The sequence below is a fragment of the Doryrhamphus excisus genome, chromosome 1 (assembly GCF_030265055.1).
Source record: "Doryrhamphus excisus isolate RoL2022-K1 chromosome 1, RoL_Dexc_1.0, whole genome shotgun sequence".
Lineage (NCBI taxonomy): Eukaryota > Metazoa > Chordata > Actinopteri > Syngnathiformes > Syngnathidae > Doryrhamphus > Doryrhamphus excisus.
In genome coordinates this window covers 17773890-17787500 of record NC_080466.1, presented here as the reverse complement: position 1 = coordinate 17787500, position 13611 = coordinate 17773890, and the positions used below count along the sequence as shown (strand labels likewise).

The 13611-nt window shown below is 42.9% G+C and overlaps 1 protein-coding gene across 3 annotated transcripts in view; it reads right to left on the bottom strand.

The window, feature by feature from the left end:
• LOC131109088 (voltage-dependent T-type calcium channel subunit alpha-1I-like) overlaps window positions 1–13611 on the bottom strand; it is a 161769-nt gene that overhangs the window by 77577 nt on the left and 70581 nt on the right. For all 3 annotated transcript variants that reach the window (XM_058060719.1, XM_058060796.1, XM_058060871.1), the window contains exons 5-8: window positions 9305–9402; window positions 3423–3582; window positions 2090–2432; window positions 990–1082 (exon numbers count right to left, since the gene is read on the bottom strand). In XM_058060719.1, the coding sequence (XP_057916702.1) occupies window positions 990–1082; window positions 2090–2432; window positions 3423–3582; window positions 9305–9402 (694 nt within the window). The remainder of the gene's footprint in view (window positions 1–989; window positions 1083–2089; window positions 2433–3422; window positions 3583–9304; window positions 9403–13611) is intronic.

Below are 13611 nucleotides of genomic sequence, written 5' to 3'. Positions count from 1 at the left end.
CTTTTCACTTTCAGCAACGCTCCCATTACGTTTGTCCATCCATTGTGTTCTCCATCACAGTTTGATGATGATGATGATGTATTTCCCACCTTTTACACGTGCCCAGAGACCAGCTGAGACGTTTTATTGCTTTTAATGCGAGCTAACAACTCCCAGCGTTCCAATTAAAACCCTCTTTTCTCTTTTAATTTATGCATTTACCAAAGAGTTAGCACGCTACAGCAAGATGCGGTAGGGTACAGGAAGCCATTAATCAAAGACATGGACGTCTGATTAAAGGTGATGGTGTCAGCATGCTGGACTTTATAGCGCATCATTCATTCATTCATAATTAACTATTATTGCTGAGAGGATGAAAAAGCGAGGCCCCGGCATGTGAACACATCACCACTCATACGCTCTTATCGGTATCCATTCATCTTTCATCTCTCCTCTGTCTTTTTCCCAAGATGTTCTATCATTTCCACAACATTCCTGACCTTAAATAAAGCTTTCTTTCCGTCCTCATTATACTTCCAATATTCCCATAATTATCTGTTAAAAAGATAAGAAAAAGTGAAACAGAATATAATAAAAAAAAAAACAGTACCGATTTTAAATTCAGTTATATTTGATTGAGTGAAGAAAGAGTTTGATCATCTACCAACCAATCTACCATACCAAAATTCTGACCAAAATTTTTCCTATTATGTTTGCTGAGAGATGGAATAATATAAAAAAAAACATATTTAGAAAGTCTATAAAATTACAAAAATATTCCGCTTATAAATGAAGAGCTCCACTTATATCCCTCACTTATCGCTGTTGGGTGTGGAACCAATTCACTGTAATAAACGAGGGATTACGGTACCACTAAACTCAACTCAAAGTCAACCCACTCCATCATGATGGGCAAGACCAAAGAGCTCGGAACCTATCCCAGAATAAACAAGGGAACACTGTATATTATATGTCACATTGCTGTCGAAATATACTGTATTTGGACTCACAATTATGAGCAGGATGAAGTAGATGAAGTTGTAGAAGGAATGTGCGTCCATCACGTAGTACATGATCTCCACCCAGCCTTCCAGAGTGATCACCTAAAATGACAGGAACAACTATTATGCTCACATAAATACATTTATATATACATTTATCTACTCTTACTTAATCATTCATTCATTCATTTTCTACCGCTTATCCTCAAGAGGGTCGCGGGGGTGCTGGAGCCTTTCCCAGCTTTCTCCGAGCGAGAGGCGGGGTACACCCTGGACTGGTGGCCAGCCAATCACAGGGCACATATAGACAAACAACCATTCACACTCACATTCATACCTATGGACAATTTGGAGTCGCTAATTAACCTAGCATGTTTTTGGGAATGTGGGAGGAAACCGGAGTACCCGGAGAAAACCCACGCATGCACGGGGAGAACATGCAAACTCCACACAGACATGAGGCTTGAACTCGGGTCTCCTAGCTGTGAGGTCTGCGCGCTAACCACTCGACCGCCGTGCCGCTTACTTAATCATTGTTTGTTATAATTTCTGGCACAATTCAATCAATGTGGCTCATAGTAGATGTTTGCAATTTGATATGTATATTATCTCCAAAAAATATATGGATTACCCCTGAAAGCTCCACTTAACCCCAGTGCAAGATCGAATTTACTGGTTGGATGTACGTTGGTACCCCCATCTATGGCGATGAGATTTGGGTAGTGACCAAAAGGGCAAGACCGCAGGTACACACAGCCGAAATGAGTTTTGGCTCGGCCAATTTTACAGGATGCCACCCTGAAGAGGTGCCCGGGGGAACGACCTTCTGGTGGGATGCCTCAGGGAAAACACAGGACATATTGGAGAGACCATGTCTCTCAACTGGCCTGGGAACACCTCGGGATCCACTTGCTGGGAAGGGTTGGACTAAGCAGCTGGGGAGAGGACCGTATTAGGCTGCTGCCCCCATGACCCAACCCCAAGCAGAAGAGGATGGATGGATGGATGGTCCACCTAATCCCTCTGTTGCAATTATCTGTTTCTTCCTACTCCTTTCAAAATAAAATGTTAAGCATGTTTCAAAGATGACAATCATCCAAGATTCCTACCTGGAAGATGACGATCCAGGCGTAGGCGATGTTGTCAAAGTTGATGGCCCCCTTGTGGGGGTTGCTGGACCCGGTGTGACACCTGGTGTAGTACTGGTTCCAGTTGACGCACAGGCCCGACACGCCCATGCTGCCGTTGGCCGGCACCTCCACGCTGAGGCCCAGCGACTGGCGGTACAGCACGTCGTCCTTGTCCAGGCAGCACGTGTGGCCCCCCTCACGGCGCGCCGGCACGTATGAACATGACATGATGCCGTTGTCCACTGGCAGCGAGCAGATGAAGGGCCGCTCGTCATCCTCACTCGCCATGTAATAAGGACGCGGCAGGCTGATGCCGGAAGTGCTGGAAGTGCAAGATTTTGACTTAACGTTCATACGAGAATCAACAAATCACAAAAACGCCGCTACATGTGACTTCCTGTTTCACTCTCAAGCTGGCACACTGCTCTTCCTCTCAACTCATCCTCATCACGTCCCGTGCCACATGACATATCGGCGCCGAGCGGCTCTCAGGATCAAAACCCGGCTTGTTATCGGGTCGGACATCAAACGTGAAGCAATTATGTTTGCCATCGCATCAGCCGGACGCCGTCACGGCTGAGGAGTCCCAGTCTGGTCGACGGCCAAAGGTGGACGTTTTCAGTATTTCCTGCTCGTCTTCATTTTGTGTGTGTGTGTGTGTGTGTTGTTATCGGCAGCGTGAATGAAATTAAGTCAGGTGGGTCAGGCCATCGTACTGTATGATTGCACTCACGCTCCATCTCGTCTCCAAATTGGTTGCCACGGCAACATGCTGACCCACAATGGCCTTGTGAGATCATTATTTTCTTCCCCAATGTCCTTCTACCCCCCACCAAAATAAAATCCCCCTAAAAAAACAAGTAACAAGGGTGCAAAATCAGCGAAGGATACACAACAAGCAAAAAAAAAGATGCCTATTCAGAATGAACTTTCTGAAATGGACAAGATCAATTGAATATTGATAGATTGAATATTGATATCAATCCAAGATGATTCAGTGACAATGATTTTAGTTTGATCAATAATGTGTCTAATTTTAAGCTTTAGCAGCACATTTGTTTTATCATGGCCAGAGTTTGACCCTGGAACAGACAATTTCTATTCCCATTATACCCTATCAGGAACGCAGCTGACAGATGAGACAGGATGGTAAAAAAAAAAAAAACTTGCAAGAAAAGCCAGTTGACTTTTAATGAGTGTCACAAAAGATGCTAAGTAAGATAATGATGTTTGCCTTGTGTGAGATTAGCATATCCCAACTTTCAGTGTCAGTCAATGGACTGCACACACACACACACACACACATACTCACAGCGTGAAATTCTCTTCCGGGTAGCAGCGGTTCCTCAGAAGGCCCGCCCACAGCTGCACGCCGATGATGCCGAAGATGAAGAAGACGAAGAAGCACAGCAGCAGGACGTTGCCCAGCATGGGGAGCGTGTCCAGCAGCAGGTTGACCAGGATACGCATGCCTAATAATATACACACAACAACAATGACAACAAGACTCATTTAGGATGCAACACCAGCCCAAATATATCCTAATCTTTGCCAAACTACATTGGAACAAGAAGCAGGGCTGATGCTTATGGGGCCTATGTTGCCACTGGAGCCACTGTATTATCATAATTCTCTGATCGGTACATCTTCTCCTCACTAATTGTCATCTTAAGCATCCATTACTTTGCCTCTGAGATCCTCCAGGGAACCAAAGCAGCTTTTATGTACAGAAAAGAACAGAAACATAATAAAAAGGATAGCTTTAGAATAACAATATAGGCACAAACAGTACCCCCCCCCCCACCCCCCCACCCCCAGGGGCTGAATCATTAAAAGTGTTTCAGACACGACAAGGAGGTGCTAAAGCCAGGATTTAATATTTGAGTGATTTATGTTTGCAAAATGTCAATCATTTCCTCTTGGCTTAAAGCTCCACCCCCCCATCCACGAAAGGGCAAGACAGGACCTTCCTCCCACATGACCTTTGGTAACGCTCTCATTTTAATATGTGATGATTCATGGCCGCTCAATTTGGGTTTGCACTCGCTGACGAGAATGCCAAGGAAATCATATTTCTTATAAATTTCTCTCTGGCCCACTAAAATGAACAAATAAACAAAACAAAATTAAGAAAATTTAAAAATTAAACAAAATGTAATTTTATAATACATTTTTTTAATAATTAATTAAAAAAAATCATTATTCCAAATTGACTGAAATTAATGTAAATGTACTCCTCATGTATATACAATTAAATTACTGATCATTGATTTATTTTCCACAACCCATAGAAAATATAATAAAATAACACATTAATTCATTGCAGCTGCATGGTGGTCTAGTGGTTAGCGCGCAGACCTCACAGCTAGGAGACCAGCTGTGTGGAGTTTGCATGTTCTCCCCGTGCATGCGTGGGTTTTCTCCGGGTACTCCGGTTTCCTCCCACATTCCAAAAACATGCTAGGTTAATTGGCGACTCCAAATTGTCCATAGGTATGAATGTGAGTGTGAATGGTTGTTTGTCTATATGTGCCCTGTGATTGGCTGGCCACCAGTCCAGAGTGTACCCCGCCTCTCGCCCGAAGACAGCTGGGATAGGCTCCAGCACGCTCCGCGACCCTCGTGAGGATAAGCGGTAAAAAATGAATGAATGAATGAATATCTACTATATGGGCAATGACTATAGGGGTGTTATTTCATGTCTTGAGTGCTCTAATAATGTTAAAACCTGTATAAAACCAGCACGCCCTGCGACCCTTGTGAGGAAAAGTGAATGAATGAATGATTTAATTCATTGCATGTTCCAAATTGGAAATTGGGGTGTGCGGGGACTGCTTGGGTGCTGGGCACTCGGTGGGTGCACTCAGGGGCTAGGGGGGTCGGGGCCAGGTGGGTTGACTGGCGGGGTTGGTGGTGTGCTTCAGCAATGTCCTGGGGTTTTGCTTGGGTGTCCGATGTTCCCACTCTTCTTTTGTTGTTTTGTCTTATGTAAGATTCTGTGATTATATGCGTGGGAAAAAAAATCACTTATTGAATTGGTAACTTCTACGGCGTGGAGAAGGGGATAGGATTTAATAAGCTTTGCTTCTTCCTGCTCCTTTTCACACATGTGTAGTAATGAGGTGTTGTGTGTATGCATGTATGTGTATATATATATGTATATATATATATATATATATATATATATGTGTGTGTGTGTAGATATGTGTGTATGTATATGTATGTATATATGTGTGTATGTATATGTGTATATATATGTATATATATATAAATAGATATTGTAAGTGTATTGTATTGTATTGTATATGTGAGAAAGAATAATGTAACATAGTATGCATGTCTGAAATAAATTAAGAAAGAAAGAAATTGAATTAATCAAAATGTATTTTTTTTTCTTTTCTAGTACTCATTTAAATGAAATTAAATGAAATATTTTTTTTCTACCGCTCACCCAAATAAGATGAATGATGTGTTTTGTCGGTTTCTAGCATGCCTGTCAAACTCTCCGAGACCTAATATGACTAAAAGTTTAACTAGGCTTTTTACATAATTTACATAATTACAATCCATTAATTTAAGTAAATGAGGCAAGGTTGTGGATTAAGAAATAGTACATGTAATGAAGTACATGGAAACGAGGGGAAAGCTTACACAAATATGCAGGAAGTGAACAAGAAATGTAAAGTAGGCTGTCATCTGGGCTGCTAATATCTCCTCTCCCAAGGGGCATTATGGGTAATGTAGTAAATAGGTGCAGTCCTTTAAGCTGTGGCCACTGGGAACGAGTCCAGGCTGGCTTCCATTAGCTTCCCATTAAGCGAGTCGCTGCCTCGGAGAGAGTGCACATTATTCTTAATCCTTCAAAGTGTTTATGGCCGTGCTGGGCCGCCATTGGCCGACGCGTACCTGCCCGCGTGTATGTGCGTAATCTCAGCCGGTCGAGCGGCAAGATGAAATTATCCCTGAGATGAGCTCGGTGCTAAATGGTGTGGAATATAAGGTGGGCTGCTCCTTTATTTATCCGCCACATAAAAAGCAGTCAAATCGCTCAGAGATTGAATCCATTAACAATGTGACACCTGTCAAACACTGTGTGAGGACCGATGTACCATACTGCATTTTATGTGTAAAAAAATTCCAAATATTAATACATGTACTCTTCCACTCCAATTCCTGGCTGTATGATGAATTTATGAGAAAGCTAAGTAGTAAATTTATGGAAAGCGGGAGGTGCACTCGTCATAAAAAGAAGCAAAACAAATTCCAACGCCAGCGTGTCTCATTTAAGCTCTTCTCCATGCTGATTACTTGTCAGGTACAATTGGGACATGCAAATAATAAAAGCTGTGATCATCGCCGAGGAGCGTCACCGTCGGAGTGATCAAACACTTGGAATGATGATCCTGACGTGTCGCTCGTATCACAGCAACAAGACGGCCAGCGACACGGTAGCGCGTCTGCCTTGCTGTCAAAGGTCGAGGATAACGTGTATCGTTGCTCCCCGCCAATGAAAGATGATGTAGGGTATAATAATTCCATAAACAGATGGCATTTTTAAGGTTGTGGCATTGCAGCACACAACTGTGGAGCATTCAAGGACCACTAAACACAGTGTGACATCTCAAAGTGATATAAATATGTAAAAAGTGTTGGCTGGTACATGTACACTGATCATGTGACCTGGTCTAATGTTAAAACTATGATATGAGGTGCGTGTCCGTCTTGGTTGACACGACTCTGTAGACCGCATGTGTCAAACAAAGCCGATACAATTTCATCCGGAACTGTTTGGCATTGATTTGGTCCGCCTCGCAGACGTTATCAAAGTTAGCAATTCCTCCAGTATAAACTACTCTGGCGTTTTGATTTAAAATTAATATCGTACATAGCACGAAATTCACAACCATTCTTAATAAGTACCAGATTCAGACTAAAAGTCGGAGGATTGTCATCTCCGGATCGTCATAGAAAATCTATTCAGCAACAAATTAGATACATTTATCAATAAGAATATTGCTGACAGATCGCCAATACGGATACAGAGCTACCATTTCACCTTCCAAGGCGCTGATCGAAACAACTGAGGAAATGACCAATGCTATAAACCGTAGAGAGTTCACAGCTGCAGTATTTATGGACGTAACAAACGCATGTTATACTAGGATCACAATATCCGATTAACAAATGAGAACGGTACAAAATCAGAGGGGTAGTCAGTCCAAACTGCTTAAAAATCAACTTAAAAATCATGTGGCATACCCCAAGGGTCCATACTGGAACCAAAACGCTTTAACTTCTACATAAACGATATGTATATATATTTATACCGTATTTTCTGGACTATAAGTCGCACTTTTTTCATAGATTGGCTGTTCCTGCGACTTATAAATGAAAAAACTGTTTATGTTACATAAACACTGGACACTTTTTCTGTTCATGTTTATTTTTTGTGTAGCTGAATAACTTAATAATTGTGTTAGCATATCTTACACCTATTCAGCCTGTTCTCTATTCTTTTATTATTGTTAGAACTTGCCTTCCAAGAGGACGTAATGTCTGTTTTGGTCAAGTAGTGGTAAAATAAACTAACTAAAATAAACTATGTTTTTAAGTTAATCTGACTTAATATAGCCATAGTTCAATTTAATCAAAACATATTAGTTAAAATTACTCAAAATGGAACAACATGTTGAACTTGAACATGAACTTGACATAATTAAGTTATTAGAACTTTTTTAAGAACTTTGAGTATGCATAATTTCATTTATTGAAGTACTTTGAACATTCGGGTTTACAGTGTACATCATCTGCAATGTCACAAAAGACCTACATTTGCAAACCTCAACTTCATTGTAACATTGTTATATTGCCTTTCCATGTTCTCATAGTTTCAGTACGAGGTTTCAGTACTGTATCAGTACGTGAAACAAAGAGGGGATTTATTACTGCTCCTTTTGGAATTGTGATATGACATTTACTATGTCATGATAATGTGAACGAATGTGAATAAAAAAATATTGTTCATATAAACAAAATCAATCATCATCATCATCAACAGGCTTGGGGCCCCCTTCAGGATGCATTTGTGTCCTGTGGTTGACTGGTGACCAGTCCAGGATTTAGGAACACAACAAAGTGAGGCATCCTTTCGTAACTCCCAAATGACATCTATCAAAATGATTGATGCGCATCAGCTAAATTCATTAGCACTTATTTGTCCTCCTCTTGTAGCCCCCTTAAAGTAAACACAGACAGTCCCAACCCCACCCCCCTCTACCAGCATTGTGGAAGTGCACCGAGACTTACTGAGACAACTTGTCGATATCAATTCTAATTGGTATGCACACCCTGGCTGGATTGCCTCGAAGGCGACACTGGAGGTCGATTTACGGGAAGATTAGTTTGCTGCATCTTGACATGACGGCGCAACCATTAAAAAAAAAACATGAACAAATGAGCTGTTAAAGTATTCTCAACAGAAAATCATGAGCATTGATAAAAGCTGTCCAGTAAATAAACGACTTGACAGTGGACCTTGGAACATGAATTCAACCCAAACTCCAATCCATACACAAGATTAGGTACACGAGAATGAGATATATAATATATAAATATATATATAATTAGTAATTCATTCATTCATTCATTTATTTTCTACCGCTTTTCCTCACGACGGTCGCAGGGGGTGCTGGAGCCTATCCCAGCTGTCTGTGGGCGAGAGGCGGGGTACACCCTGGACTGGTGGCCAGCCAATCACAGGGCACATATAGACAAACAACCATTCACACTCACATTCATACCTATGGACAATTTGGAGTCGCCAATTAACCTAGCATGTTTTTGGAATGTGGGAGGAAACTGAAGTACCCGGAGAAAAAACTCACGCATGCACGGGGAGAACATGCAAACTCCACACAGAGATGGCCGAGGGTGGAATCGAACCCTGGTCTCCTAGCTGTGAGGTCTGCGCGCTAACCACTTGACCGCCGTGCCGCCTAGTAATTAATTAATAATAAATAATTAATTGTCTTACTAATGTGCATTTCACTGACAACACGTAGACACCCCTGGACAAACTCAACAATGTCAGAAAAGGAATCGCCCAACTTTTAACACCATGGACAGCAACTTTGTCGCTATCCGTGGTGCTGAAAGTCTCCCATCATTTCAACACATAAGTTGTTTGCGACTTACTCGGCACTCTGTTGATGGCTTTCAGCGGTCGCAGGACACGCACCGTCCTGATGGCTGTGAAGTTGATGTTCTGCAGGTCCAGGGAATACTCCACCATCCTAAAGACACACATGTTGGAGTCAATGATAAATAAGGTACTCTGTAGAGTACTGTAAAACACTACTAATATTTGTTGTTGTTGACGTATACTGTACAGATATATTCTCATCTTTACCTGGTTGGTAATGGTAATGGTTTTATTTCATTTGAACATGCATCAGATTACAATTGAATGCATCCCATAATCAGTTCACAGTTCCACATGTCCAAAAGGAGTAGGAAGAAGCAAAGCTTATTAAATCCTACCCTTCCATCTGGTACTTTTACAATCAGTAACTGTTACATTTGTTCACTTCCTGCGCTTTCCATAATACAGTTTAAGGTTGTTGTTTTTTTTTACCTCAACCATCATTCAAAATGTACTCAGCAGTTCCTTCGTTATTCCCAACCAAGCTCACTAATACCTGCATGTACTTTTTTTTAATTTCCATTTTTTTACGGCATGTCTTGAAAGCATCACAGTGCTCGCTGCCAGTTTGTGGGCGTCTTGCCAGCGGCAGAGGCAGAAGATTAATAACCATGTGAGAAGATGAAAACCTGCTGGGGGAGCACGAGGAGGAGGAGGAGGGGGTGGAGAACCGTGCTGGATGTTAAACCGTAGAAGGTTGGAAGAACGTATCGAGCTCGTCATTTCATTTCAAGATGTGCGCCGTGTCTCAGTTGGCGCACTCGTGTATTTACACTCCGTTCACTCCGTAAGTTCACTCCGAGAAGTAGACGGGTTGCTCATTAAGAGCATTCATTCATTCATTCATTTTCGACCGCTTTTCCTCACGAGGGTCGTGGGGGGTGCTGGAGCCTATCCCAGCTGTCTTCGGACGAGAGGCGGGGTACACCCTGGACTGGTGGCCAGCCAATCACAGGGCACATATAGACAAACAACCATTCACACTCACATTCATACCTATGGACAATTTGGACATCTTACATCCTACATCTTCTCCATCTTATGATATAGCGCTCTTCAAGGTACCCAGTCACACATTGGTGGTGGGAATCTAGACTGACAGAAACATGGCTGCCAATTCACCCCTACGGCCCCTCGACCACAACCCACATTCATTCTTGCTCGAAGACTGAGTGGATTCATCTATTTTCTCTGAACGACCTGTTCTACCTCTTGAGCCGCTGCTGCCCTTGCAACAATATATCCTTGGTGACACGATGACTAACTGAAACTGGCATATGTCATGATTCGAGAGAGTGCACTCGGACGGTGGGCAGGGCTGCAGCCTCATCTTAGTATCGTTTCTGCCAGGAAATTATCAGGAAATTTGCAAATACAACAATTTTCCATGAAAAAAATGATTGGGCGGCGGCACGGCGGTCGAGTGGTTAGCGCACAGACCTCACAGCTAGGAGACCAGGGTTCAATTCCACGCTCGGCCATCTCTGTGTGGCGTTTGCATGTTCTCCCCGTGCATGCGTGGGTTTTCTCCGGGTACTCCGGTTTCCTCCCACATTCCAAAAACATGCTAGGTTAATTGGCGACTCCAAATTGTCCATAGGTATGAATGTGAGTGTGAATGGTTGTTTGTCTATATGTGCCCTGTGATTGGCTGGCCACCAGTCCAGGGTGTACCCCGTCTTTCGCCCAAAGACAGCTGGGATAGGCTCCAGCGACCCTCATAAGGAAAAGCGCTAGAAAATGAATGAATGATTGAAAAAATGATTAGAATTATACATTAAATACATTTATAATACATTTCAATGGACAAATAATGTTCATAATGTTGTGTATATTGATCTGTCCTGGCTCCAGTCATACCTCACCAATCGTCAACAGTTCGTGCACATCGTGCTCTTCCTCCATAGCCCCTTTTTACCTCAAGGTGTTCCCCAAGGTTCGATGCTTGGTCCTCTCCTCTTCATCCTCTACATCCTCCCACCTGGCAATATCATCCATCGTCAAGGCCTCAATTTCCACAGCTATGCCCATGATATTCAGCTTTACATCTCCACCATCTCCATCACCTCCAACGTCTACTCCACCCTCTCTAACTGCTTAACTGACATCAAAACCTGGATGAACACAATTTCCTCAAACTTAACAGTGACAAAACAGATATTATCATCATTGGTCCCCAAAACATCACAACATCCAACCATAACTTCTGTCTCAAACTCGACAGTGCCACCCTCATTCCGTCCCCGCTCATCCGCAACCTCGGCATCCTCCTGGACCCGACCCTTTCTTTTGAACCCCACGTCAAACAATTAACCCGGACAGCATTTTTTTCATCTTAAGAACATAGCCCGACTATGTCCATCACTTTCATTCCCTGATCCACGCATTCATCACATCCAGAATCTACTACTACAACAGTATTCTTTACGGTACATCCAAAACATCCAAAACCCTCAACAAACTACAATATATTCAGAAATCCACCCGCTCCCATCAACACATTACCCCGGTACTTAAAAACCTCCACTGGCTTCCCGTCCCCCAACGTATCTATTTCCAAGTCCTTCTCATCACCTACAAAGCTTTCCACAATCTGACCCCCCCCCCATATCTCACAGAACCTCTCCATCCACACAATCTCCCGCGTCCCCTTTGCTCCTCAGACTCCAACCTCCTGGCACTCCCCTGTAAGACCAAGCTCCGAACCTGGGGTGACAGAGCCTTCTCCATCGCTGCCCCCACCGTCTGGAACTCTTTGCCCCATTCGCTCCGTGCTTGCCCCGACCTTCCCAGTTTAAAAAAACAACTCAAAACCCACCTGTTTAAATCAGTTTTTAATGTCTAACTAATGTTAATGTTAATGTTATACCTGACTGCTGCGCTCCGCCCCGTCCCGCTTTTAGCTTTGTTTTAGCTCTGAATGAATGTATGGATATTGTATTTTAATGCATCTTCAACTCTATTTTTATTTATTTTTTCTCTCCTGTAAAGCATCTGAGTACTCTGAAAAGCGCAATACAAATAAAATGTATTATTATTATTATTATTATTATTATCTTATGGTATAATTATTTATTCTTCCACCTGCCTCCCTTGGCCAGAGGCCAGACTGAGATGGCTGGGACAAGTCCAGAGGAGAGATAGTGAATATATTAGTAGAAGGATGCTGCCAGGTAGGAGGCGTAGACGAGGACCAAAGAGGAGGTTTATGGATGTAGTGAAGGAGGACATGATGGTAGTAGATGTAGAGGACAGGGTGGGATGGAGGAGATTGGTTTGCTGTGGCGACCCCTGAAGGGAAAAGCCCAAAGAGACAGAAGAAGAAGAAGAAGAAGAAGAAGAAGAAGAGGCTATGATATTCATGTTGAAAATAGATTTATTATAGCCTCGTCTACAATTACATGTCAAGTCTGGTAAACCAATATTCCAAGTGGAGCTGTCGAGGTCCGCTACCGGATGTGTAACTCGCCAGAACGCTGGCACCAACCAGACGAAGACTTCTCAATCAGGAGAAGGCCAGCAAAATGCTGTGAGATGATTGAGTGCAATATAACGACGGCAATAAAGGCAGATGGAGAACGAGAGAAGCACGGAGGTGAGGGAGCCTGAGGCCGGGGCGTTTATCACGGGTCGGAGATAATTAGGAACGTTGGAGACAGAGATGAGGCTAATATACATCCACCTGGCTGAGCAGTCTCAGGTATTCCTCCTATTATTTCGCCGGGCATTACTCATTCATGACCTCTGACCTACATATCAGTGCAGGAAACTGTAGTATTTCAATGAAATAATAAAACACACAAGTTCTTTTCCAAGTGCTTTGATCGCCCGCCGGGACCTTCCAAAGTACAATCAGGTGGAAAGGAAAAGTTTTGTGGAAGAATATGAAGAGTAAAGTTCAGGAGGAAGTTGAAGAAGAACGATTGTGCTTCGAGGTTAATGGTGAATCCAGTCGGACCGAGTCGTCATCGGAGGAGAGTCGCCGTCACCGAAAGGAAAGAGCCGCCTCAGCGAGCCAAGAAATAGGAACGACGTTGGCGGCAGAACCTCTCGGGTGACGAGCGGATGCAACCTCTAAGAGGTCGTAGGTCCCTGAGTATCTCCATGTGTCTGTCGGACTCGTTAGCGTTCAGATAAGATTTAATCTGACAGAAATTTAGCGCATCATCGACTTCTACACAAATGCAAAACAAAAACAAATGTAAGGTCAGTAAGATGTCAGTCAGGACCGCCCTCACATTTTATTATGTCTAGCAAGCAAACTTGGATATACAGCACTTTAGATTAGTCACTGTACAGC